Source organism: Blennius ocellaris, assembly GCF_963422515.1.
Source record: "Blennius ocellaris genome assembly, chromosome: 15".
In the NCBI taxonomy this organism is placed as follows: Eukaryota; Metazoa; Chordata; class Actinopteri; order Blenniiformes; family Blenniidae; genus Blennius; species Blennius ocellaris.
The window spans coordinates 12,277,332-12,300,275 of NC_137664.1; the positions used below are offsets into that span (position 1 = coordinate 12,277,332).

General features: G+C 38.4%; 2 protein-coding genes across 2 annotated transcripts in view; both read left to right on the forward strand.

The window, feature by feature from the left end:
* Positions 1-2,607: 2,607 nt before the first annotated feature.
* On the forward strand, positions 2,608-7,553 carry clic3 (chloride intracellular channel 3). The gene is made up of 7 exons (XM_080510226.1): positions 2,608-2,739; positions 2,822-2,937; positions 3,957-4,066; positions 5,797-5,922; positions 6,291-6,385; positions 6,483-6,658; positions 6,781-7,553. The coding sequence occupies exons 2-7, from the start codon at positions 2,902-2,904 to the stop codon at positions 6,943-6,945; spliced, it is 708 nt and encodes a 235-aa protein (XP_080366352.1). The 5' UTR covers positions 2,608-2,739; positions 2,822-2,901; the 3' UTR covers positions 6,946-7,553.
* A 2,301-nt stretch (positions 7,554-9,854) lies between these two features.
* Positions 9,855-22,944, forward strand: part of pnpla7a (patatin-like phospholipase domain containing 7a) — a 29,510-nt gene continuing 16,420 nt past the window's right edge. Inside the window, exons 1-24 of the mRNA XM_080510459.1 lie at positions 9,855-9,941; positions 10,380-10,434; positions 11,171-11,245; positions 11,563-11,650; positions 11,802-11,884; positions 12,283-12,383; positions 12,507-12,647; positions 12,744-12,903; positions 13,417-13,497; positions 14,808-14,936; positions 15,115-15,195; positions 15,886-16,018; positions 16,148-16,219; positions 16,362-16,438; positions 16,589-16,744; positions 16,893-16,970; positions 17,741-17,946; positions 18,051-18,182; positions 18,362-18,485; positions 20,499-20,612; positions 20,924-20,990; positions 21,165-21,314; positions 21,906-21,969; positions 22,243-22,411. Coding sequence (XP_080366585.1) covers positions 9,934-9,941; positions 10,380-10,434; positions 11,171-11,245; positions 11,563-11,650; positions 11,802-11,884; positions 12,283-12,383; positions 12,507-12,647; positions 12,744-12,903; positions 13,417-13,497; positions 14,808-14,936; positions 15,115-15,195; positions 15,886-16,018; positions 16,148-16,219; positions 16,362-16,438; positions 16,589-16,744; positions 16,893-16,970; positions 17,741-17,946; positions 18,051-18,182; positions 18,362-18,485; positions 20,499-20,612; positions 20,924-20,990; positions 21,165-21,314; positions 21,906-21,969; positions 22,243-22,411 — 2,544 coding nt within the window. The 5' untranslated portion in view covers positions 9,855-9,933. The remainder of the gene's footprint in view (positions 9,942-10,379; positions 10,435-11,170; positions 11,246-11,562; positions 11,651-11,801; positions 11,885-12,282; positions 12,384-12,506; positions 12,648-12,743; positions 12,904-13,416; positions 13,498-14,807; positions 14,937-15,114; positions 15,196-15,885; positions 16,019-16,147; positions 16,220-16,361; positions 16,439-16,588; positions 16,745-16,892; positions 16,971-17,740; positions 17,947-18,050; positions 18,183-18,361; positions 18,486-20,498; positions 20,613-20,923; positions 20,991-21,164; positions 21,315-21,905; positions 21,970-22,242; positions 22,412-22,944) is intronic.

Here is a 22,944-nt window from a genome sequence, read left to right on the forward strand (position 1 = left end):
AACACATGATATTTCTAATTGAAACCTCCTCAATGACTCTTTGAATTGGCTGATATATAACAGAAACAGTATGGTACACTAATACCATGCAAAAAAAAAAAGAAAACAGAAAATTTTAACTTTATTTGAAGTTAAGTTCTTGGATGAAACTACACTGCTTTAAACATGAGTTCTAGATATGAGGAGTTCATTTGTCATGTGTGACACTTCTGCAATTCTTGCAAAGTCTGTAATTGAAACCAGTTCCTCAGTTAGCTGAGAAAAGCCTTGCAAAGGGTTTTCAAAGCAGGAAGAGCAAGTGTACACTGTGCAATGACGAAATGATCGAAGCATGCGTTCGCAGTTTCAAGTGCACATGCACATTCCTTAATCACAGTCATTTCGTCATTCCACATAATGTGAGTGTGTAAGCACATTTAGGCCCCCCAAAAGCAACAAATACGTTAAAAGAACATGTTTTTTTGTTGTTGCTGTTTTCCTAAATAAAATAAAAAAAGAAGATGTTGCAGGTAATAAGAGACCCCAAGGGAGAGCCATAGAGCTGGATCATCATAACTGCTTCAGCCTATAACGTAGATGTTATCTCTATAAAAGTCTGGTAGGAAAAAAAGTCCAAACAGTAATGTCACTCCTATGTCAAAATGTTGTCCTTAGAATTAAATTGAATTAATTTAGATGCATAATTCTGTTAATTTAGTTTAGATTGTATAAATCAATAGAAATACACTAGTATATTTAGATTTTTGGAAGAATTTTCTGTATTGATTGACACATTATCAAATCAGCATTGACCTGCATGTACCCTTTCATACGTGTTATATCTTGCAGCAACTCATTTATAGTTGAAGGTTCAATCCCCCCCCCCCCCCCCCCCCCCCCCACACACACACACACACACATTTAATGGCTAATGATTGACATCTTATGCTAGCTACACGGTTTCAATTTGAAATCTTGTAAAACTGGTGGCCACTCTTTTGCCACTGCTCAAGGGACATATGGTGCAAAGTCATAAAAAGGAATTGAAATGTAATTAATTAAACTAAACTAACTAAAAACGGTCCAACATGAAATACACCACACGTGTATCTTTATCAACCGGTCACATCAGTTCATAAACATTTCTCCCGTGTGAACTGTTCTTACCGTTTCAGGTTTGGTTTCAATGGTAGGTCTCAGTTTTCAGACAAACATGATGCTTTATTTGAACTGTCTGCATGTTCCACCTTTAGAGGCCCACAGTAAAAAAAAAAAAAGGCTGGAAATGCAGTAGACATTATGTTTTCAATATTGTGAACATATGTTGTTTTTTTTTGTTTTGTGTCTGTGGTATTTTGCACGTTTGCATTTTCACGTGAGCACACAATTGCAAACATGGTATTTGGGCTTTTGTAAAAATATATGATTCTTCATGGCATTTGACTGTCAAACAAAGAACTAAGAGACTTAATATTCACGTAGCTATGTTTGTGTCTACAAAAGTGAGTTATATTAAATTAAATAAATTCTTTTAACTAATCATGCACACAAATAAACAAAAAAATCAGGTTGATTCTGGAGGCCATGGCCATGTTTGTGTCAAAAACAAAGAGATGAAGGTGTCTGTCTCAGTACGAACGTGGCCATATAAAAAAAAACCCCAAAAAACTACACTTTTATGTGAGAACAAAGACAAAACAACAGCAATTAAATCAAGGATTAATTGCTTTAGTTAACTCTGTAGAATCTATGACTTTGACTCATGGAATCCAGGGCACAAAATAACAGACGATTAACGAACTTAGATCACGCCCTCATGATTTGACGGAATGACGCCGTCCTGTGTGGCATAAGCCACAATCATCAGCATTTTTTTATTTTTTATTGTCTATCATCCTTATCTCCCTTCTCTCAGCTCACAGTCTTGTTTTCTCTTTATGTCAACTTGTGGAAGGTGTTTCTTCCCTCCTGTCTCCAAACACAAATACCTCAGTGTTCTTGTTGAATACTTGCTACATGAGAGCACTATGTGTCTGTCATGAAAGTGGATCGACAGCTAAAAGTAGGCTCTGACACAAGCGCTATATAAACACATCAGGCTGAGGAAGTCAAGGTATGAGCCAGAGATACCGAAACAGTCTGTCAGGACAGAGAGACAGAAAGAGAGAGAGAAAGAGAGAGAGAGAGAGGGGGGAGCGAGAGGGGAGAGGGTGGAGAGAGACTGAGGCATTTCATGTCAGGTGTCAATTTTTTTTTATTGGTGTCAGAACTTTTCAAACAATTCCAAGTGCTTGGATATATTTTGGGTCTGGAGCATTTTCCCTTCTCCATCCCATAAATCCAAGATATTTGAGTTTGAGGAAATGGTCAGATCAATAAAGAAATGTTAACCTCAGGCCACTAATACACTGAATTGTTCAGATTTTGCCTCACGAACCCATAAACTCAATATATTTACAAGCAAACATCTTTTAATCTCTAAATGGTTTTAATAGGACAAGGAGGAGGAGGGCAAACCAGGCCAAAGGCAGAGTGAGACCAGTCTGGACGCTGTGAGAGAGACGTAGAGAAAATGCTGGCAGGCGAAGTGATCTCGATCTGCTGGTTGGACTGGTAAGGCTGCTCGGAGTGTTTAGGTGTGGTGCGAGGCGAACAAAAAACAGACAGTTGCAGAGAGCGAGAGAGAGAGAGAGAGAGGAGGCAACACTGGAATTAAATAGTACAGGCGGAGGGGCCTTCTCACATTCAGCGTCCACGAACGTGAGTATGACCCTGTGTATGAGTGAGTGAAGATAAATGACGACCAGTTTACAATTACAGCTCTGCCATGTCTTTGGATTAGGAGTGAAAATCATAACCAGTCTGTGGATCAGGTGGAGACATTACGGAGGACATTACGAGAGGGAGGACGGGAAAGGGAAGATGGCTGAAGGCCCATGTATTGAACTCTTTATTAAGGTAAGTAACATAGGGGATTTCTGTATTGTTTCGCAATGGTTGTTAAAGGGCTCCGCGACATCAGAGTGACTGAAAGAAAATAAATGTTGTGTTGTTTGCTTGCGGGACCAAGCGCATTGACCCCTCTAATGGACATGTTGTGTGCACAGCCCCCTCTTCACCACAAGAAGTGATATTTGATGTGTTACACAGAAAATCTGGGGCAAAAAACTCAATCATTAAAATTGAAATGTATAGTTTTTTTCTCAGATAGCCGGAGTGCAAAGTTACTACTAATGCTGTTTCTACAACTTATTATTGAACTGATGCATAATGAAACAATAGTTTTTTTTTTCCTGAAGTTGCAATTTGGTTTTCCTGTGATTTTACTTGAATGCCACAAATTTAATAGTTTATCAACTATTGACTATATGACTCTTTTGTTTGACTCTTTGACGGTTCAAGCATTTGAATGAGATTTTTTAGTTGTTTCTTGGCTTATTTTAAATGCTTGGGAAGTCCCAGCTTGATAAGAGATATGAGTAAAGTTCATTCATAGCGAAACTGAAGATGAAGTTGATAAAAGCGTGTAAAGCCTGTTCAGTGTTGGATTGCTGCTGAAAAACGATAAAGTGCACATTACTTCCTGATGTTTATCACAGTATCGGTGTAAATATAGCATGATAGCTGCTCTGTTTAGAGACCAATATTCAGTTCTTTCATTGATTTAGATTCTACATAATCGCATTCGATGGAGAAGAAGACTCGATACAACAAAGATACGAAACAGCGTTTTAATAGTAGGCTGCTTAAACTGGGTGGCAAGCAGCCCCAACCTTTCATTTGGAATTCCTCAGCTGCTGTCCTAAACAGTCAGAGCAGAGCAGGCTTGACAAGAATGTCTTTGCAGGAATTCACAGTTTGGTCAGATGCATAGCAACATGTTTACTAACATGGATATACCATTGTGACATCTCAAATACATCGTCGTATTAGTTTTCATGTGCAATCCATGTGGACGTCCTCTCTTTGTTTTTCAGGCCAGTGAGGATGCTGAGAGTGTGGGGAACTGCCCATTCAGCCAGAGACTCTTCATGATCCTTTGGTTAAAGAAAGCCAAATTCAGAGTCACTACGGTGGACATGAAGCGGTGAGAGAACTTTTTTGTTTTTTTGTTTTTATTCCTTCCGAAGTTGCTTATCCTCTGAGCATGAAAAAAGCTTTGGACACAATGCCACGCAAAAAACCCAGTATCAGGCAATATCTTCCCTTTCTGGTGCAGTCTACTCAGAATTACTTCACTTCAGTTGACCATCTTTCCATGCATCCATGCACATCATGTGTTCATGTTATTATGCCGGAATGAAAGTGTATCCTATCAATCTAAGGTGTTTGTCCAGATGTTGGTTTTATGTTACTTGCTAGTAGTTCCTCAACTGTAATTATGAAAGAGAGCTTAATAAACACACATAGGCATCCCCATACACATCAATGCAAGGATGTGCACAAGCACAGATGTGTCACACCTTTGGATAATTACAGATCAACTCGCGCTTTTGGACAAGACTGCCCATGTAATGTTACATTAATTAAACTCGTCCAGCTTCAACAAACATGCTGCTTGCTTTCATAACTAGTAAGCAAATTATTATTGTTATTATTATTATAATTGTTGTATTTTTTTAAACTTTCAAAAGATTATTACTTCAGCGTATTAGTTGTTGCATTAAATTATAATGTGATGATCAGTGTCTGATTTAGAGCCTTCATCATTCCAAACAGGCCTGGCAGTGTATAAGTCAAGCAAAAGACAACAATGTTGAAGAGAAAAGTACAAAATTAAAACACACAGCCTCTTAATTATCACGAAAGAAAGCCATTAAACTGAAGTAAACCAACAAAAGAGAAAAAGAACACAGGCAGATGCAAATCAAACACAAACAGACACAAAGTAATGCAATAATTACATAAATACAAATATAAATACAAATACAAATATATATATATATATATATATATATATATATATATATATATATATATATATATATATATATATATATATATATATATATATATATATATGTAAAGTCAAAATGACAAAAAAAAACCCATACACAAAGTATACAATAAAGCTACACATACCCAGCACAGCATAGATCTCATGCTCACGTTTTCATGCTGCCCCCATGTGGGCAAAAGAGCAAAGTTAAGAGCGAAAACAAGCTATTACAAAAATAATAATAATGAAATATGATTTAGAGTTGTGGTCATAAAGCAGAGTAATTTGCCAAAAAAGTAAGATTGAAATCATCACAAACAGATATGTTAAAAAGTAAAGTGTGAAGGTTCGTTCTGGAGGGGGTCTTTCAGACAGACTGGAAGGAAGTAAGAAGGAGAAGCAAGTAAAATCCTCCCGGGGAGCAAAAATGGGCATGAGGGGCGGGCTAAGAAAGTATATTTTCCTGGAGAATGAAGACATTTTCAGTTTAAAACTATTTAACATACGAATTCAGACCAGTCACAATCGAAACTAGATAAAATCAGAATGAGTATCGCAATATATTGGAGACTTTGAAATATAAACTATCAAAATGTTTGCTATAGTACAATGGCTGATCTCAGTGTTTTATCTGCATGTTCTAAAACTGGTTGACATTTCATTTCCTCAAGAAAAATGGCAAAATTGGACAAAAGAATGTGACGCTTGTTTGCATTTACATTGAATTTGGCATGCTTGAAGAGTTGATTTAATAAAAAAAATAAATAAATAAATAAAATAAAATAATATATATATATATATATATATATATATACATATATATATATTAGGATCAACAATCAACAATCCTAATTGTTGATCATCATCTCTTTTCACAGTGCACCTGATGTCCTGAAGGATTTGGCTCCTGGCTCTCAGCCTCCCTTCCTCATCTACAATGGTGAAGTCAAAACAGACATCAACAAGATCGAGGAGTTCCTGGAGCAGACCTTAGCTCCACCACAGTGAGTGTCATGCATCATACTCACACACATGGAGATCTTTGATGATTCTTTTTTAGTTATGCTGGCTTTATCACAACTTTAAAGGTGCAGCATGCAAAGTTTGAGTAATGCCACATTTGTTCACCAAGAGACAGCAGTGACAACGTTTTTCTTTTGTTTGTAATTACCAAAATGTTGGCTTTACGCTTCAATCTGTCACATTGAAGTGACGACTGATTTACATGACTGGAGGCATAGAGGCATTCGATCATGGAATGATTGCCATTTATTTAACTGGCTTTAAATATACTTTCCTGTTAAGCACACGTCAAACTGCCTTCTTCTGTACTTCAACAGACATTAACAACATTTTCTATGATCAATGACAGCTATCCAAAACTGAGTTGTCGATTCAGAGAATCCAATAATATTGGAGATGACGTCTTCAGAAAATTCTCAGCATATGTTAAAAATCCAACTCCGAGTAAGTGAAATGTAATAATCTCATCGTTTTCATTTTCTTTGTGAAGAAAAACGTCGTCTTTAGCATGGAAAAAAACAACAATCTTTTTTTTTTCTAGCGCTAGAGAGAAAATTTCTTGCAACACTGGTGGAACTGAACGCCTACCTAGAGACTCCTCTGCCTTGCGAGCTGGACGAACACCCGGACTGCACCAAATCTAAACGCCAATTCTTAGACGGTGACACGCTCTCGCTGGCAGATTGCAACCTGCTCCCCAAGCTCAACATTGTCAAGGTCAGCAGAGATCAGCACTGCCTATAAATGCTTGTATTTGCAACATTCTGGGTCCACTTTTGTGCATTAATTTCTAACATGATTTTCACAACATATTCATCAAAAACAATGTTTTCTTTCAGGTGATATGCAAGAAGTATCGTGAATTTACAGTCCCTGCAGAGCTGAAAGGTTTAACACGCTACCTGGAATGTGCCTACAAAGAAGATCAGTTTCGCTACACCTGTCCCTGTGATAAGGAGATTGTTGACGCCTACCGTTGTGTGGCCAAGCAAGTCAAGAAATAGATGTCGAGAAGGGGATGAAGTCAGGTGTCTGTAAAGAAAGTGTGGAAGGAAAATTGCAGAAAACAAAGACGAAAAGTGAAATCTTTATTTACAAAGTGGACATGATGCATGTTATATTTGTGTGTCGGAAGTTTCCGTGTTACTCAACAATAGTCTTCGCAGTTACATGTTCATTTATTCACTTTTACATAAAATGCCTTTTTTTTTCTCAAGAATTGTTCCTCAAATGATATACTGTTTTGTATATACTGTATGTATTGTTGTATTGGAGTAGATTTCCTCCTCAGTCTTTGTAGGATCAAGAACACAGTGTAGGTTACAGAGGAAATGTAAGTGTATTTATGTGGAACACCAGCAAATTCGTCACATTTTGAGGTGAAATCAGATTTTAAACAGCTTGTTTTGTTTCATGGCCAGAAAAACATCTCAGTAAACACATAAAAGAAAGAATTTGGGGATGTAAATGGGACCCCTTTGCATCATTATGTAAATTTATACATGTGTTTTAAGAGTGACCGAGATACATTGAACTTAACTGAATGAAAACAAGGTGAAGGAAAAGGCAAGGAGACTCTGATGTTGACATTAAAGTTTATGTAAAGAAAATATAGATTTGGTGTTGGTCAGATGAATATTATGTGTGATCATGATGATGATGATGATGATGATGATGATGATGATGATATGTAATTTCCACACAGAAAACCCCTAAACCTACACTGGATATTTCCCCATGAGACGCAAGCGCTCACCATCACTTTTCTTGTTTTTCACCTCGTGCTTGTGAAACGTCATCAGTGGCAATCATCAATGACAGATATTATGTCTGAATTATGATGACAGTTTTTAACATGACAGAAGACAGAACAGAGTGCAACATTTAATCCGATTTGTTTGATTAATATTGCATTAGCTCAGTAGCAGACCTCTGACTCAACGCCAGCAACACAGATTTTAATTTTGCTTGTTTGTGGATAGAAATAGAATAATTCATGTAGTCATTCTCAGAATAGCAATTAAGTGAAACAACTGAAAAAAGAAACACACGCCTGAGAGTTTTTTTTAAATTTTTTATGGCACACAAACATGCAAGCAAAGATTTAACGTTTCAGTCAGTGTCAACCAACTGTACACACAAACACTATGAAGGTTATATTCATAATCTTAAAGTGCTGAGTTATTTACAAACACTTGGAGAAACCCAAGAGTCTAGCATGACTTGATGAGCGTTCCAGCAAAAGGTTTTGGGGAGCTGAATGAATGAGTTCAGATGGAAAATAATGGTTTTATTTACTGATATCTGAGCCACAGCCACTGGTGGGGTTTGACCTGTGAGTTGATAGGTAATCTTTTGGTTTAGTTGAGGGCCAGGCATAGAAATACTTCCAGATACAGAATGACAAGAAATAAAGATAAATGAATGAAATAGGAAACAACACGTAAGTGAGTAACTAAGTGAGTAACAAAAGTAAAGATGGTATAATGTAATATCAAAAGTCTGATCGAAGTCAATTTATGAATGTACATAATGATAAGATAGTAAAGGGATATATCAGGCAGATTAGTTTACCCCTCTTGAGACAGCATTTTGTTTTGTTCTTTAACTGTATAAGATAAATTATCTGAGTCTCCATTATATCAGAAAACATGTGTATGCGTGTGTGTGTGTGTGTGTGTGTGTGTGTGTGTGTGTGTGTGTGTGTGTGTGCGTGTGTGTGTGTGTTAGTTTTTTGCCAGTCAGACTTTTACACAAGTGTTTTATTTAATCAGTTCTTACTTTCTGGTATGCTGGTTTGAGTGCTTGCTGGTTAAGATTACGATCTAGACTGCAGAGAAGTGTAAAATATCTGAGCTTGGCGTGACTGACTTTTCTGACCTTTACAAAGTAAGATCCCTCAATATAGTCAGGCTTATTCTAGCTGACTTAAACAAACCTCTTCATAGCAAATCATCTTCTGTAAGACACTCACACAGCCAAAATAAACAAATTAAGAAACTATTTTCCCCCCACAGTGAAATTTCTGAATGAATTTGTATGTTTCAGTGTAATAAATCGGATTGTGTCATTGCCATATATTTCTTTGTTTAATATTGTGTGGATATAGGCTGCAAAATGTTGGCCTTTGTCAAATAATAAAATACAGTTAAACTTGGACTTAAACATAGACCAGACTAATAATGCTTGCATAATACATTCAATAAAAAAAAATAAATAAATAAAAATGTCTCATATTTATGCCATGACAAGCATATTCAACATGTTTTATAGAGGCATGATTTTTTTGAGGTTTTTTTAATCTAAAAACTATTTACAGCTATCAAACAATGTAGGCAAGATACTGTGCATTGCAGTATTGGATGTAAATGTCAAAGCATTTTAGCTCAGTGTTTTTGTAGATTAACTGGGATAAATTGTAGCACAGTGGTTCATTGTTTGTTTTATTTCAAAAGCATTCTAACTTAGCATTCACGGAAAGGAGTAGGAAGAAGAACAAGCTTATTACATCGTATTTGTTTGCATCCGGTGAATTTTGTTTTCAACCAATCACATACTCATGAACCACAAAACAAAGCAAAGAAAGCAACTAAAGTGTAAATAAACATGTATATAAACACAATGTAATAAATAAAAAAACACCTACTGGTTAATCCACCCTCTTTCTTCTCTGTACCCGGTGAACATCATTTGTTTGTACAGTTTGAACTGCTTCATGGTTATAGTATTAATGTTAAGAAAGCCACTAAAAATTAGTAAGCACGGAGAATATATGTTTTTCTTTTGTTGTTCTTTTGTATTTCGTAAAAAGGAAGAAAGTGATGTACTGAGCCCGTTTCTGATTGGATGAGCCATAACGTTACCCGGGCAACGACGGTCTGGGGGCGGGGCGAAGCGAATGACAGCACAGAGAAAACTTTGTTAGCTCGCCGCTAACTTAACTCCATCGTCAGTTCAAGGATGCTCCAGGCGTGAGGCGGCGCACAGGAAACATGGCAAAGTAAGCATCGCATTTTCCGCCCACATACCGACACCCGCAGTGTTTGAATGCCACGCTGGTTGTTTACTTTCTCCGACACGACGTCAAGCCTCGCGCTCACTGCTAATGTTGTTCTAGCTAGCGCTACGGCTAACCAGCGTTGAGAGTCAGCTGCTCCACAAAACATCCGCTCAGTGAAACTCCAGTACCAACTAGTTGTCTTCGCTCTCTGTTTACGATTTTGTTACACCGGCAGCTAGCGCGCTACCGGGAGAGGCTGCCATGAAAATTGCCAACGCACAAATTAATGTTCCTCTTTTCTTCCGATCGCCTCCTCTCCTCCGCGTCTTGTGATCCCCGAACCGTGACCTCGTTTCTTGTAAAGTTTGCGTCTTTTCAGCTCAAAGCTCACTTTACACCCAACTCGCAAACGCAGCCATTAAGCTGTTTGCTTTTCAGGATGAATTGTTATGGAGAAGATGCGGAGCATGATCTGTGCACCAGGGCCACATCAGTAAGCATCACAACTTGTTTTTTAAAAAAGTCTTTCTCACTTTAGATTATCATTGACTTGATGTTTACCATAATGCTTTTGACTGTAAACCCACAATATACAATCTTGTCTTTGTTTTCTTCTATTTGATGTTTACATAGACTGAACTTTACTCTTATAGATTAATAGTCATGTACATTGCTTAGAATTTGCATAGTACATGCATTTTATGGTATTGTCTACATGTATATGCAGTGATTCGGAGTATAACGCATATGATATTTAGGTGAAAAACAAGGGAAAAAAAACGTCACAGCTGTCACCTCACAGAATCTAACAAACATTAATCTTCTTGCATATTTGTAGAGCATACAAGCTGTAAGCAAGGTATACAAGCCGTAAGCAAGGTATATTTTCATACTCAAGGAAGGATTTCCCATTATGAAGGCTCAATTGATCAAATAAAGTTTGGACATTTTAGGAATTAGGTCTGAATCTGATGTTTACTGTTTTACTGTTGTACAATTTGTTTTCTTCTCACTGTAAACAATTGCTTGTAATCTTTTGCACACAAGACAAAGCATCATTTTTCATAAATAGCTGATACTTTCAAATCTCAGAATTATCTGGCTGTTCAAATACTTGGTTTAAAAACAAGAAATCGAGTTCAAGTGGTAACTTAATTTTCACAGGTATAGTTCATTAAGCATAGTAAGAATAAACATTTTCATATCTTGTTTCTTTAAATGCTATCTAGCTGCTGTTGAACAGTAAGAATGAGTTTGGAACCCGACTGCATCAGTTTATGGAGGCGAGGATGCAGACCACCATGGTAAGAAGCAAGACATACAGTTTATGTTTTCTCCATGTTAGGAAGACAATGCTTTTATTGAGTGATTTAGTAGTTTGTGTCTACACTTTAACTGTGCGATTGCAATGTTTTCTGGTCGTATTTAGAAAATCCGAGCTCGTCTTGGTTCTCAGTGATTGAAAACACAGATCACTTAACATCCTTCTCACAGTTTATATACATTATTTAACTGTGGGTTAAATGTATGGGTGCAACGGTACCAATGCTGCATCTTCAATGTCGTGTCCAGGGTGCGTGCTCGCATGATCATACATGCTTTGCTCTGTTGTGTCTTCCAGCTCACGGGTGTGTTGATTGGTGCTGCAGTGGCAGTCTCACTGATTGGGATTGTGGTGCTCTTCCTTTACAGGAGATACAAACGTGCCCGTAAGCCCCGTGACCTCCTGTTGTTACACCATCTTACTTATTTGTTTTACATGTACACCCTAGTTGTGGGAAACCTATGTATTCCTGTATTTTTCCTGGAAATGTTTATTCAGCATTTCGGGATGTTTTTGTTTCTGGGTTTTCTGACCAGGTGAACGGCAGCCTGGTGTGCCTCACTATCGCTTCCGAAAGCGAGATAAAGTGCTCTTCTATGGAAGGAAGATCATGCGAAAGGTTTGCTCTATCGCCAGTTCTGACGATGAATTCTAATCTTTATATCTGTGTTTAGAATAAATTGCATTTCTTTCTTTTGCTTTTAGAGACATTAGTACGATACCAGTTTTTTCTCTGAAATAAATAAATTTTGTCCTGCAGGCTTTAACATCATTAACACCCCTGTTCATGTTGTGCTGCGGCATGAAAATATGTCTTATGCATAGTGAACAACAGTAACTTTGATCTCAGTCATAGATCTCAACTTAATTGGACTGATAAAAACTTTGTATGAACATTTTGCCATACACCTTTCATTTTTCTGTGCCTTTCTGTACACTTTTGGTTTAGTGGTAATAAACCATTACTGAGTCTGAAATATGTTTCTGGCTATTTAAAAAAATAAAATAAAATTCTAGGTCCAGACGCTGTCTGCAATTCCTGCTCCCACGTCTTCCTCTGTGTCAAAACAACCTCAGCGAATACGCAAGAGAACCAAAGTTCTGAGCATAGCACGCAAGTATGCACAGTTAATCTATTATCAAATGCTGGTGGGCACATTTTTGTAGAATCTAGTCATGTACCATTGATTTATGTCATGTTGATATCATTTTTTTTATTTATTTTTTTACCATGTTCAAAGGATTTTGAGGATTCGTAAAGACCCTCCCACCCTGCAGCCTAAGGAGCCACCTCCCTCACTGCTGGAGGCCGACTTGACAAAGTTTGATGTGCAGAGCTCAAATCTCCCCTCTGAGGTCCTGTATATGTTGAAGAATGTCCGGTAAGACTAGACTTGCCTAACCCCTACGTATGTGGCCTTCTTTCCTTTCTCAAACCCCCCCCCCCAAAACAATGTGTCTTTTGAATCTTGTTGTAGGGTCTTGGGTCATTTTGAAAAGCCTTTGTTTCTGGAGCTGTGTCGCCACATGGTGTTTATTGAGCTGCAGGAGGGGGAAGGTCTCTTCAGGCCGGGGGATGACGATGACAGCATCTATGTGGTCCAGGATGGACGACTTGAACTCTTCATCCAGGAGAATGTACGTGAATGACAAGAGTTTGTTCGTCATCTTGTTCAACTAATTAACAAACTGTATTTAATAATCAGGAAGCTTAGTTTGCATTCCCTCCTCTGCTATTTATGTGGTATCATGTTTCACGCAGCCATTTCATCTGTTATTTATGTCTTTTATTATTTATACAAGTATTAACTGTCCAAGCTAATACCAGGACAGCTCAACCGTATTATTGCTGGTCATTCGTGTATCACTATTCTTACTTTAATGACATGCCGAACAAGCTATACTTATTTCGTTTTGTTTGTGTTCTCTACTTTCCAATATCTATAAATACGTTGCTTGAATGATGTGAACAGGAGAGGGCAGTATTGTAGCTTTCAAAGATTTTTACCAACAGCTTCATTGTGTGACCTCCACAGTTGACTGACTTAAACAATCCTCATCATTTCTGCGGTTTGAGGACTACCAGTTTATTTAAATAGAGCTTAATGTATATGGCTCAAATAAAGACTGGGGTCATTTCTTGTCTTCTAGGATGGCACAGAATCTGTGGTGAAGGATGTGCTCCCAGGAGACAGTGTTCACAGTCTGCTCAGTATTCTGGACTTCATCACTGTGAGCTCTTTTTTATCTTTCCTCCGCATGGGTCTTCATTCGCGATCTGATAACCCGACTATTTAATTTATGTGTTCATTGCTTTTATTTTCTTATTGTGCCACCACATTTTCTTTTTGTCTTTCTGTGCTCCTTTTCTGTCTTTATTTTACAACAACCAAACGCACTTGCTGATGCAAATGAGAAACAAACACGAGGAAGACTAATTGTGTGGAACAAACAACTTTTATCACTGATCACAATGAGAAGATAAAAGCTTTGTGATGTACCTTTTTGTTAATGTAAACAAAAGCTTTACAGTTATCTAACAATTCCTCATGGTGTATGTTAGGTCAAAGGTTTAACTTTTTATCAGGCAAGTAGTCACCTTGCCAATTTCTTAACTTTTTTCCAGATTAATAATCACTGAATACACACATGTGGGTTTTCAGATGAAAACCTTTGGCTGCTCTCCTTTGAAGATACCATCATCATATGAACACATTTGTGTTTTGCCCCTTTACTTTGAATATTTTCCATATTTTGAGGCAAATAGTCAATCGTGTGCATTGTAATATCATTAAAAAAACAAAAAAAAAAACAAGCATCCAGTGAGTCTTAACAGAGGATTTATCTTCAGATAAAACATGAGATTGTTGGTCTTTAGTCCTCAATGACCCTTCACTAAAATACATTACAAATACAAAATGCATTGGATAGCACAAAAAGTTTTAGCTCTAAATTCTGCTATCTCTGATTTATTGAGGTTTACACTTTAAAACTATTATTTTTTAATATAATACAAAACTAAAATATAGATTTTTTTCTAACTTAAAAAAATATCACTAAAGTGACAAACAATCATTTGTTTGTCACTTTAGTGATATTTTTTAAAATATTCTTCCATAAAATAGTTAAATTATCATTCAGTATTTATGTAATTTCTGTATAAATGGCTAAAACGCTACAAATCACCAAATCCAAGCCAATATAGTAGTTTAAAATAACTCATCATTCATTTAATTATAATCCTGCTATTTTAATTAGCATTCAACACTCTGCCTCTCAAAAACTTAAACAACTTGTAAAGTAAAATGTTGTTGTGGTCATGACAAGTTCTAGTATTTTTAGAAATGTAATTGCTTGACTTATAAAGATTAAAACTATAAAACCTTGAAATATTTCAGTTTATGTATAATTAATCTATTCAAACAATATATATGGATCTTTCACTGAAATAAATTGTTCGGAAAAAAGTCATTGTTTCCATTGCAATTCAATGTTTTTTGTACTCCTTTGACTTGATATATAATGTTTCTTTCTTTCGGCAGGGATATCCAGCACCATATAAGACCGTGTCAGCGCGGGCAGCCACTCGCTCCACCATATTGCGCTTACCAGCTTCAGCCTTTGAGTCGGTGTTTAAGAAGTACCCTGAGATTCTTGTGCGCATCATTCAGGTAGCAGGAAGCTCAGCCCAAGCCTTTGTGTGTTTTCTCTGTGGGGAACTTCACTAAACACAATAGTTTTGATTCCGCTCGGATGTGTAGCTACAGTACATCCTCTGTACTGTACTGTAAGTGCTCTGCTTCCTCTAACTTGTCTGATCTTCTTGTTTTTGTTTTGTTTGTGTCGCAGATAATCATGGTGCGCCTTCAAAGAGTCACCTTTTTGGCGTTGCATAACTATCTGGGCCTAACAACAGAGCTGTTCAATCCGGTAGGAGGGGAATTAATTAGTGCATGTATTTGTGTGTGTGTGTGTGTGTGCACACGGTCACACAGAGAGGATCAGGATGGATACCCGAACACAACTTTTAAATCATCGGCACATAAACAAGCACGTAGAGGCGCGCGCGCGCACCCACAAGCTAATTTCACACAACATTAAGCACAGCATCATAACTCGGTCCTTAATAAAGCGCAGTGTAAATGAATAAAGATGACTGTAACCCCTCCACATAAACAGGGAGAGCAGTACCCTTTAAACCATGCCGCTTGTCTGATCTAAGACAGAAATCCCAAGTATTTAGTCAGAATTTAACATGTGGTGATGTGTTTCTGCATGTTCTTTCTTAACAATATTTATGTGATTATGTAAATCTCCGAATTGTGTCAAATGATTATTTGTGTCGCACCCATACATAAACATTGAGTGAAAGTTCTTCTTTGGCTAATAAACGATGTACATAAGTCTCTTGTCAAACACTGATCTGTTTCTAGGAGGTTATTTCCATGAAGAAGTTATTTGTTTGATAGGTCATTTTTAAGTCTATGTACCTCAACCGAACAAGATTTCTTCATCCTACTTATTCTCTATGATGTTCTTGTTTTGAGATCTCCTCTTGTGATTTATGCAGAGATGTAATATGACCTCAACTAAAATGTGGACTTTTTGCTTGATTGACAGGAGAGTCAAGCTGTGGCCTTAACCAATATCAACAATGTGATGGCAGGAGAAGCAAATTCTGTAAAGACAACTCGGCGTCTCCATTTCCAGGATGAATTACCCGCTGGGACCACCGACGGCCTCATGGAGCCAGGTCACTCAGACATGCAATCCAAACCCACTCTTGCACACATTTTTTTTTATTTTTTATTATTTAGAATCCTGCTTTCCATTTTTTTTTTTTAACTGACCCAGTGCTGGCACTGTGCTTTACATTTAGCAGATGGTGTGAAGGACAGCCCTTCAAATAGCCTCAGGAAGCCACGATCCATCTCGGTGCCCACCGACTGCACAGGTCGGTCACTGTTTTGGACAGGAACACTCACCGTTTGTCACGTGCCGACATTCATTTCCTACACAGGCCCGTCATGATCCACCGATCTTAAAAACACAGATGCATACCTCTAATTCATAATCCTTCTTATCCCGAGTTACAGGGATTGACCTGAACATAGTGTGTGAACGAGCTCGAGTCACTATCGATGAAGCTCCTCCCAGCCCCGTCGCTCACAAAGTAAGGCTCACATTGATTTCTGTTTCACACTGCGTGGCGGTTTTCATGTTTTATCGTAAGCTCGTGCCCCAGGAATCCTCTGCATCTTATGCTGCTACTTATCACAATCCTGTCATCATAATAAACTCCTTCATGTGCTCGTCTCTCTAGTCCAATCTGAAGAAGAGTGTGACGATGCAGCAGGCGCCATCTGAAGTGTTTCACTATACAGACTGTGGAGGGCACTCTGATACTATCCACCTCAGTAAGAGCAACACAATCTTCCAGGCTGCTAAGAAAGACCTGCTCAACATCATCCAGCTGCAGGTGAGAATCGAATTGGAGATAATCAAAATATGCCAAACAAATATACTTTTAAATTGTGACACATGCATGTACAATAGCGCATCTATGTCAAAAGATGCTTTTGTAAGATCATTTTAGGGAAATATCGAAATGATTTTGTCTCCTGCAGGACCCCAGTCTGCTAGAAGGCAGAGTGACTCTTCATCAAGTCAAAGCTGGCTCTGTGGTGGCTCGCCAGGGAGACCAGGTCAGACCAGCCGCTTCGAGAGCAGTCACACTTACAACTTATTATTCTCGGTCTTCATTCACATCTGTCAAACAGTAATGTCACGTAAAGTGGCGAGTGTAGAAGTGCTCATCAGGAAAGAATGAGAAAAATATTGGATTTAAGTGAAGTGTTTTCAACTAGTTACTTAGAGGAGTTGACAAGTTACATAAATTATATTAAAACAATCCTAACATCAGGATTTTTCCTGATACCTGAGCATCGGAACAGTCAGTCCAAACAAAAGAAAACCCAGTGTATTTGAATCTATTCACATAATTCTTTTGCAACCTGTTTGAATGACATCAATCTGTTTTTATTTTAACCCAATATTTATACGATCATCTAAAGTAGCAGTGTTATCCTGTACTTTTTTAGTTTTTATACATTGTTGGGGTCATCAGGTGTCTGAAGTTGAAAGACCCGAAACACCCGATGACCTTAGGTAGTATCACTGATGATGTGTCCAAGTGCACCGAGAAATGTATCCCAACTATCATTTACTGACAAGCAAAAGATGTAAATTAGACAAACATTAGAGGAAACAGACAAATGTGAAAATCTGAAACGTGAATGAAAATGTAGTAAAAACAACAATTAAACACATAGAATGTTAAAAGATTTTGTTCATGGGCAAAGTACTAAAATAGTTTTATCATTTGAGGTCATTCTGTTAATAACTGCTTCTTGGCAGTCATGTTAAGGCCATAAAATCTGTCCTATTCACCCTTCCTACCTCTTTGGTGTTCTAGGAGGTGAACATCCAGTTTGTGATCTCGGGCCTCCTCCACGTTTATCAGCGGATGATTGACAGCGAAGTGGAGACTCGCCTTTTCGTCACGCATCCCGGAGAGCTTGTTGGTCAACTTGCCGTCCTGACCGGGGAGCCTCTGATATTCACTGTCCGAGCCCAGCGAGACTGCAGCTTCCTGTCCATTTCCAAAAACCACTTCTATGAGTTCGTCGCAATAAAAACCAGAAAAAAAAAGCAAAATGAATAAACTGTAATAATGATCATTGGATCAACTTTGATTTGGTCTTTTTTTCTCGTGTATTTCTCAGGATAATGCGGGAGGAACCAAAAGTTGTGCTGAATGTCGCTCACACGGTGGTGAGGAGGATGTCCTCCTTTGTCAGACAGATAGACTTCGCCCTCGATTGGATGGCCGTGGAAGCGGGAAGGGCTGTTTACAGGTACTCCACTGATGTTTATCTTGGGGGAAAGGCTGGCCATACGCATTACTGCATCCATGTGTGGCTATGGTGTCAGATAAACTACAGTAAACTATAGTCTTGAATTTGGTTTTGGCTTGCAAATCTTTCTCTAGATTGACAGCAAACTAAAGTTATCTGTTTTGTTTTTTTTTTTCCAGGCAGGGAGAGAAGTCAGACAGTACTTTCATCGTACTGAGTGGTCGACTGCGTTCTGTAATCATGAAAGAGGATGGCAAGAAGGAGCTGATAGGAGAATATGGGCGTGGCGACCTGATTGGAGTGGTAAGATACATAATTGTATAGCAGGAAAAACAGATAATATTTGATAGTAAATGGAAAATGATGTACTTTCTAAAGAGTTTTATCCCACTCACTTAGTAGTCCAACCATCAATATTAATGACTGTATCAGGATCAACACTTTGAGTTTCTCCTCGAAGTTGATCAGAAATGTACAGTCTTAAAAATGCATGAGAAAACATTTACAGTGATTACTAACATATTTGCTGTTATACTTGCAGAACAAGCCATTGCCAGTAAATATAACCCATCTGGCTTTATCTTTTGAATATTTAAAGTGACAAAGTAACACAACATTAGCTGCAAAATGGCTCATATTGCTTCTAATTAAAAGCAACGGAGATCAGTTTATCTGTTTGTGCTCCTTTATGACACAACGGGCTCTGTTTCTGAGATGAGTCCAAAGACATTAAGACGGAAGTTTGCACCCAAATCACCAGCCAAACTGCCAGAAGAGAGTGGGTGTGCACATGGAAGTTGTGGAGTCATTTTTCATCTTTTTGTCTGAAAATAAATTGGGAACTCAGCTTCTGTTTCGCTATCCCAACAATACTGAATACAGTCCACACCCACAAGTATTTCACAACAACAGACTCTGTTGTTAAAGCACGCTCAGTTGTGCCATGCCTCACTCATTTGAGTTTGCTTAAAACAAAGCAACTGTGTGGATCTTGTACGAAATATGTTGCTGTCAGTGGGTGCTAGAAGCCTGCAGCCAGAATTTTAACAAGTACACTGTGTTTTCGCCACTGTCACATGCACCTCATGAGAGTCTTTCTACCTTCATCCAGGTCAACACAAGGTGGTTTACTATTATTTGTTTCATTTAGAAACTTTGAGAGCTGAATTGATCATTATTGCAATGTAGAATTGATCATATAGTGTTACCACAAAAACATAATATACAAGTCGTTGTGTTTTTTTTTATTTTTTTGTTTCCTGATGATCCCAACAGCCGTTTTCAATAAAAAAGTTTTATAAAGTGGAAAAACAACAGGAAGTCCACCATTCAAAGCCAAAAATGACCACTTTGCATGAGTCAGTGTGGAACTAATATTTGCAGCATATATTTGCTGTTTGTTTGCTGGAGCCAAGAATGCCAGTGGTAGTTAGGCATTATTTTAATATTAAATTATTATTATTTTCAAGAACAGTTGATTGTGGATAATCAACTTTTTGTGTTGTTGCATGTTCACGACAAGAGTAATTGTTCCAAAACATTGTCTACACTAGAATCTTTATATATAACAGTCAATTGTGGTACTTATTACTGGTGACTCATGATTATTTCGGGAGGAAATGATTGAACATCCTGGGTACCCAATTGTAAAAATAGATCCCCCCCCCAGACAGTGAATGGTATAAATTCTTCTGTCGGCGCCATACCATCTAACTCAAGTGGCTCAATGTATTTGTTCTTGATGTCAGAAATCCTCGTCACATTCTGAATTGCTTTTATCTCTCTTACAGCTTCCTTAATTAGCCTGTGTTGACTTTACTCATTTACAATTTGAATTATGCATAAGACCGCCACTACAGTTTGTGTTTCCACATCAGAGTTCAATGCGAGGAGAAAAAAAAATCTTCCGTTATTACCCTCGCCTAATTTTCCATTGGCTGACATGGCTGTTCTCTGTCACAGTGCTTCTAATAATACCTGCATTGATAGATGCTATGGTTACTGTTACCTGGAGCATTGCGGCATCTGCGATAGTGATAATAAGGCCGTTATAAAACTGGATAACATTGTGAGCCATATTTAGCATTGCTTTATTGACGTCAGCTCTGAATGAGATGTAGAAAGATGTTATTTATAACAAAAGAACAAAAAAAGAATTTAACCCTGTCAGCATGGTACACAGCTCTACAGATATGAAATGTTGTAATTCTAATAGGTATTTATAGAAACCAATCAAATTAATTAATTATTATGATGAATTGTGTTATTTTGACTCAATTATATGCTGTTAATTTTAAATTTTTGTTTTCTTTACAGGTGGAGGCCTTGACCCACCAGAACCGAGCCACTACAGTACACGCTGTGCGAGACTCTGAGCTGGCAAAGCTGCCTGAAGGAGCTCTCAGCTCCATCAAGAGGAAGTTTCCACAAGTAAGTCCAACAAATAGTGTCAAATGAAAATAATGTGGAAATTTAGTTGAAGCGTATCTTTTACATGAATTGGATATTTATTGGAAGCAGTGGTTTTCAAGGTCTCTGTGGAGCACGTGAGAGGAACTACAAATACACATTTTGATCATCAACAGAGCAGTTTATTTTGAGTAAAAGGTTCAGTTTTTTGATTATTAATAAAAAGTCAGATGGATTACCTGGCCTTGAATAGTATTTCAAAGGAAGCATTACTCTGTCTATGGTGAGAGATTTAACACTAGTCTAATGCATCAAATATTTGCACATCTCAGGTTGTCACCCGGTTGATCCACTTACTTGGACAGAAGATCCTCCAGCAGGTCAACGGCCCTCTGACAGGTGTGGGCACATTCACGTGTCAACGCAGTTTTTTTGGCTCATCTTGATGCAGCACATTTGTATGCAAGCTGCATCTCACTGCCACTTTGGTTGCTTTGGGCTTCGTTGCCTCTTTCGGGGCTTGACACAGCTGTTACTGAAGGAGAAGTTTATAATTCTGCGATACGTCCTCAGCTCGCAGCTTAGCCCTTCACACACCGGGAAGCAAGTGGGATGCGGGGAACCCAGCCTCTAACCTCTCCACTGTGGCAGTCCTGCCCGTATCGGAGGAGGTGCCTCTGACTGCCTTCACCTTGGAGCTGCAGCATGCACTCATTGCAATCGGTGAGAAAATAGATAAAATAGTTCATGTTACCAAATGTTTTGCTGTCGATCACAATTCAGAATATATATATTTTTTGTCTTAATGGGGTCCCTATACTGCCTCAGACACAGTCTGATCTGTTATTGTCCAAATTCATAGCAGTAGAATGGAGACATAATTAGATGTGCTGTGTCTGTGTGGTGATATTGTGTTTTTAATATTAGATTACCTGCTTATTTCTTAATTTGAACTGATACTGGGCCCTCCAGACAGGTCTGTTACTGTGACTGCAAAGCGGTGTATGAGCTGTGGCTAAAGTATGATGATACAGGCAAATTAACTTTGAATTAAGGAATTGGGTTTTCACTGCAGTGAGCATTTGAAACGTGAGGGAGTGACGCCGTGTGTGTTAAAGTAAAAGCTTTTCCCTTTTTCTGAAGACAGCGACGCATGTTTGACTTACAAAGATCTGATGTTATTGAGTGGTCGCTTCCAAACAATCAAATTACCTTGTGTTTGTTTTCCGTAACGGTTTCTCTGATCAAAGTCACATGGATGTATCAAGTGCTTTGAGCAGACATTGATTGTAAGTGTGATCTAATCACACACAGGTCCCACTCTTCTGTTGACCAGCGATATTATCAAACAGCGCCTTGGAGCTGCAGCTCTAGACAGGTATGTTGTGCGCTTGACTGAGAAATTCTGTCTCTCACAGTTATATTGTGGTCGATTTTCTCCGGAAAATGCTTGACTTGAATAAAGCCACACCTCTTTTTTCCTCTGTCATACATTTTTGCAACATGATTTATTTAGGCTTTTCTGCCGTTCTAACTGACTAATTAAATTCAGTTCCAGTATTCTCTATTGTCACAAAAGGAAGCAGGGTCTACTGTAAGCTGCCAGGGAGGCAGTGCTTGCCTGTCATTAATGGACTCCCGTCCTCTTTAGTGTTCATGAGTACCGTCTGTCCAGCTGGCTGGGCCAACAAGAAGACATCCATCGCATAGTTCTGTACCAGACTGACTACACACTGACCCCATGGACGCAGCGCTGCATCCGTCAGGCGGACTGCATCATCATCGTGGGACTCGGGGAGCAAGACCCTGCTGTCGGCGAGGTGAGCTGGTGGCGATGAGTGAGGTGCCGAAGGTTAACTGGCAGATATAGTTAAATGGAGGGTGGTATTTAACTTGATTTATTTTTGTTATTAGCATTAATTCCTCTTAACAAGTGACTGATAGTGGCCAGTTGAGTAATAAAAAAAAAAAAATGAATCTGTCAAGAACGGTTGATATTGAAACGGTAATATTGTATGGCTGTACTGGCAACCTGTCCGCGGTGTACCGGCCCCCACCAAGAGTTAGCTGGGATTGGCTCCAGCGCCCCACGACCCTGCACAGGATGAAAGTAGTTGGACGGTTGGATGGATGGATGCCTAATTCCTTTTGCCCATCCATGTTGTATATTAATTTATCAAAGTCAGGTTCATTGGCTGCTGCAGCAGCTCATCGGGTGCATCCTGGGTATATCACTTTCATGAGTTTTTGTCACAATACCAGATACACACATACCAGATTTGATTGTGTTCCACGGTTTGTCAGTTTGAGCCACAGAGAGACGCTGTGTTTGTGTGACTATTGGATACCGAGT

Excerpts from the sequence above, each read along its gene's own strand:
- clic3 (XM_080510226.1), top strand. The coding sequence starts at position 2,902 with ATGGCTGAAGGCCCATGTATTGAACTCTTTATTAAG. Across the intron at positions 4,067-5,796 it reads ACTACGGTGGACATGAAGCG|TGCACCTGATGTCCTGAAGG; the intron begins GTGAGAGAACTT and ends CTCTTTTCACAG. Across the intron at positions 6,659-6,780 it reads CCAAGCTCAACATTGTCAAG|GTGATATGCAAGAAGTATCG; the intron begins GTCAGCAGAGAT and ends GTTTTCTTTCAG.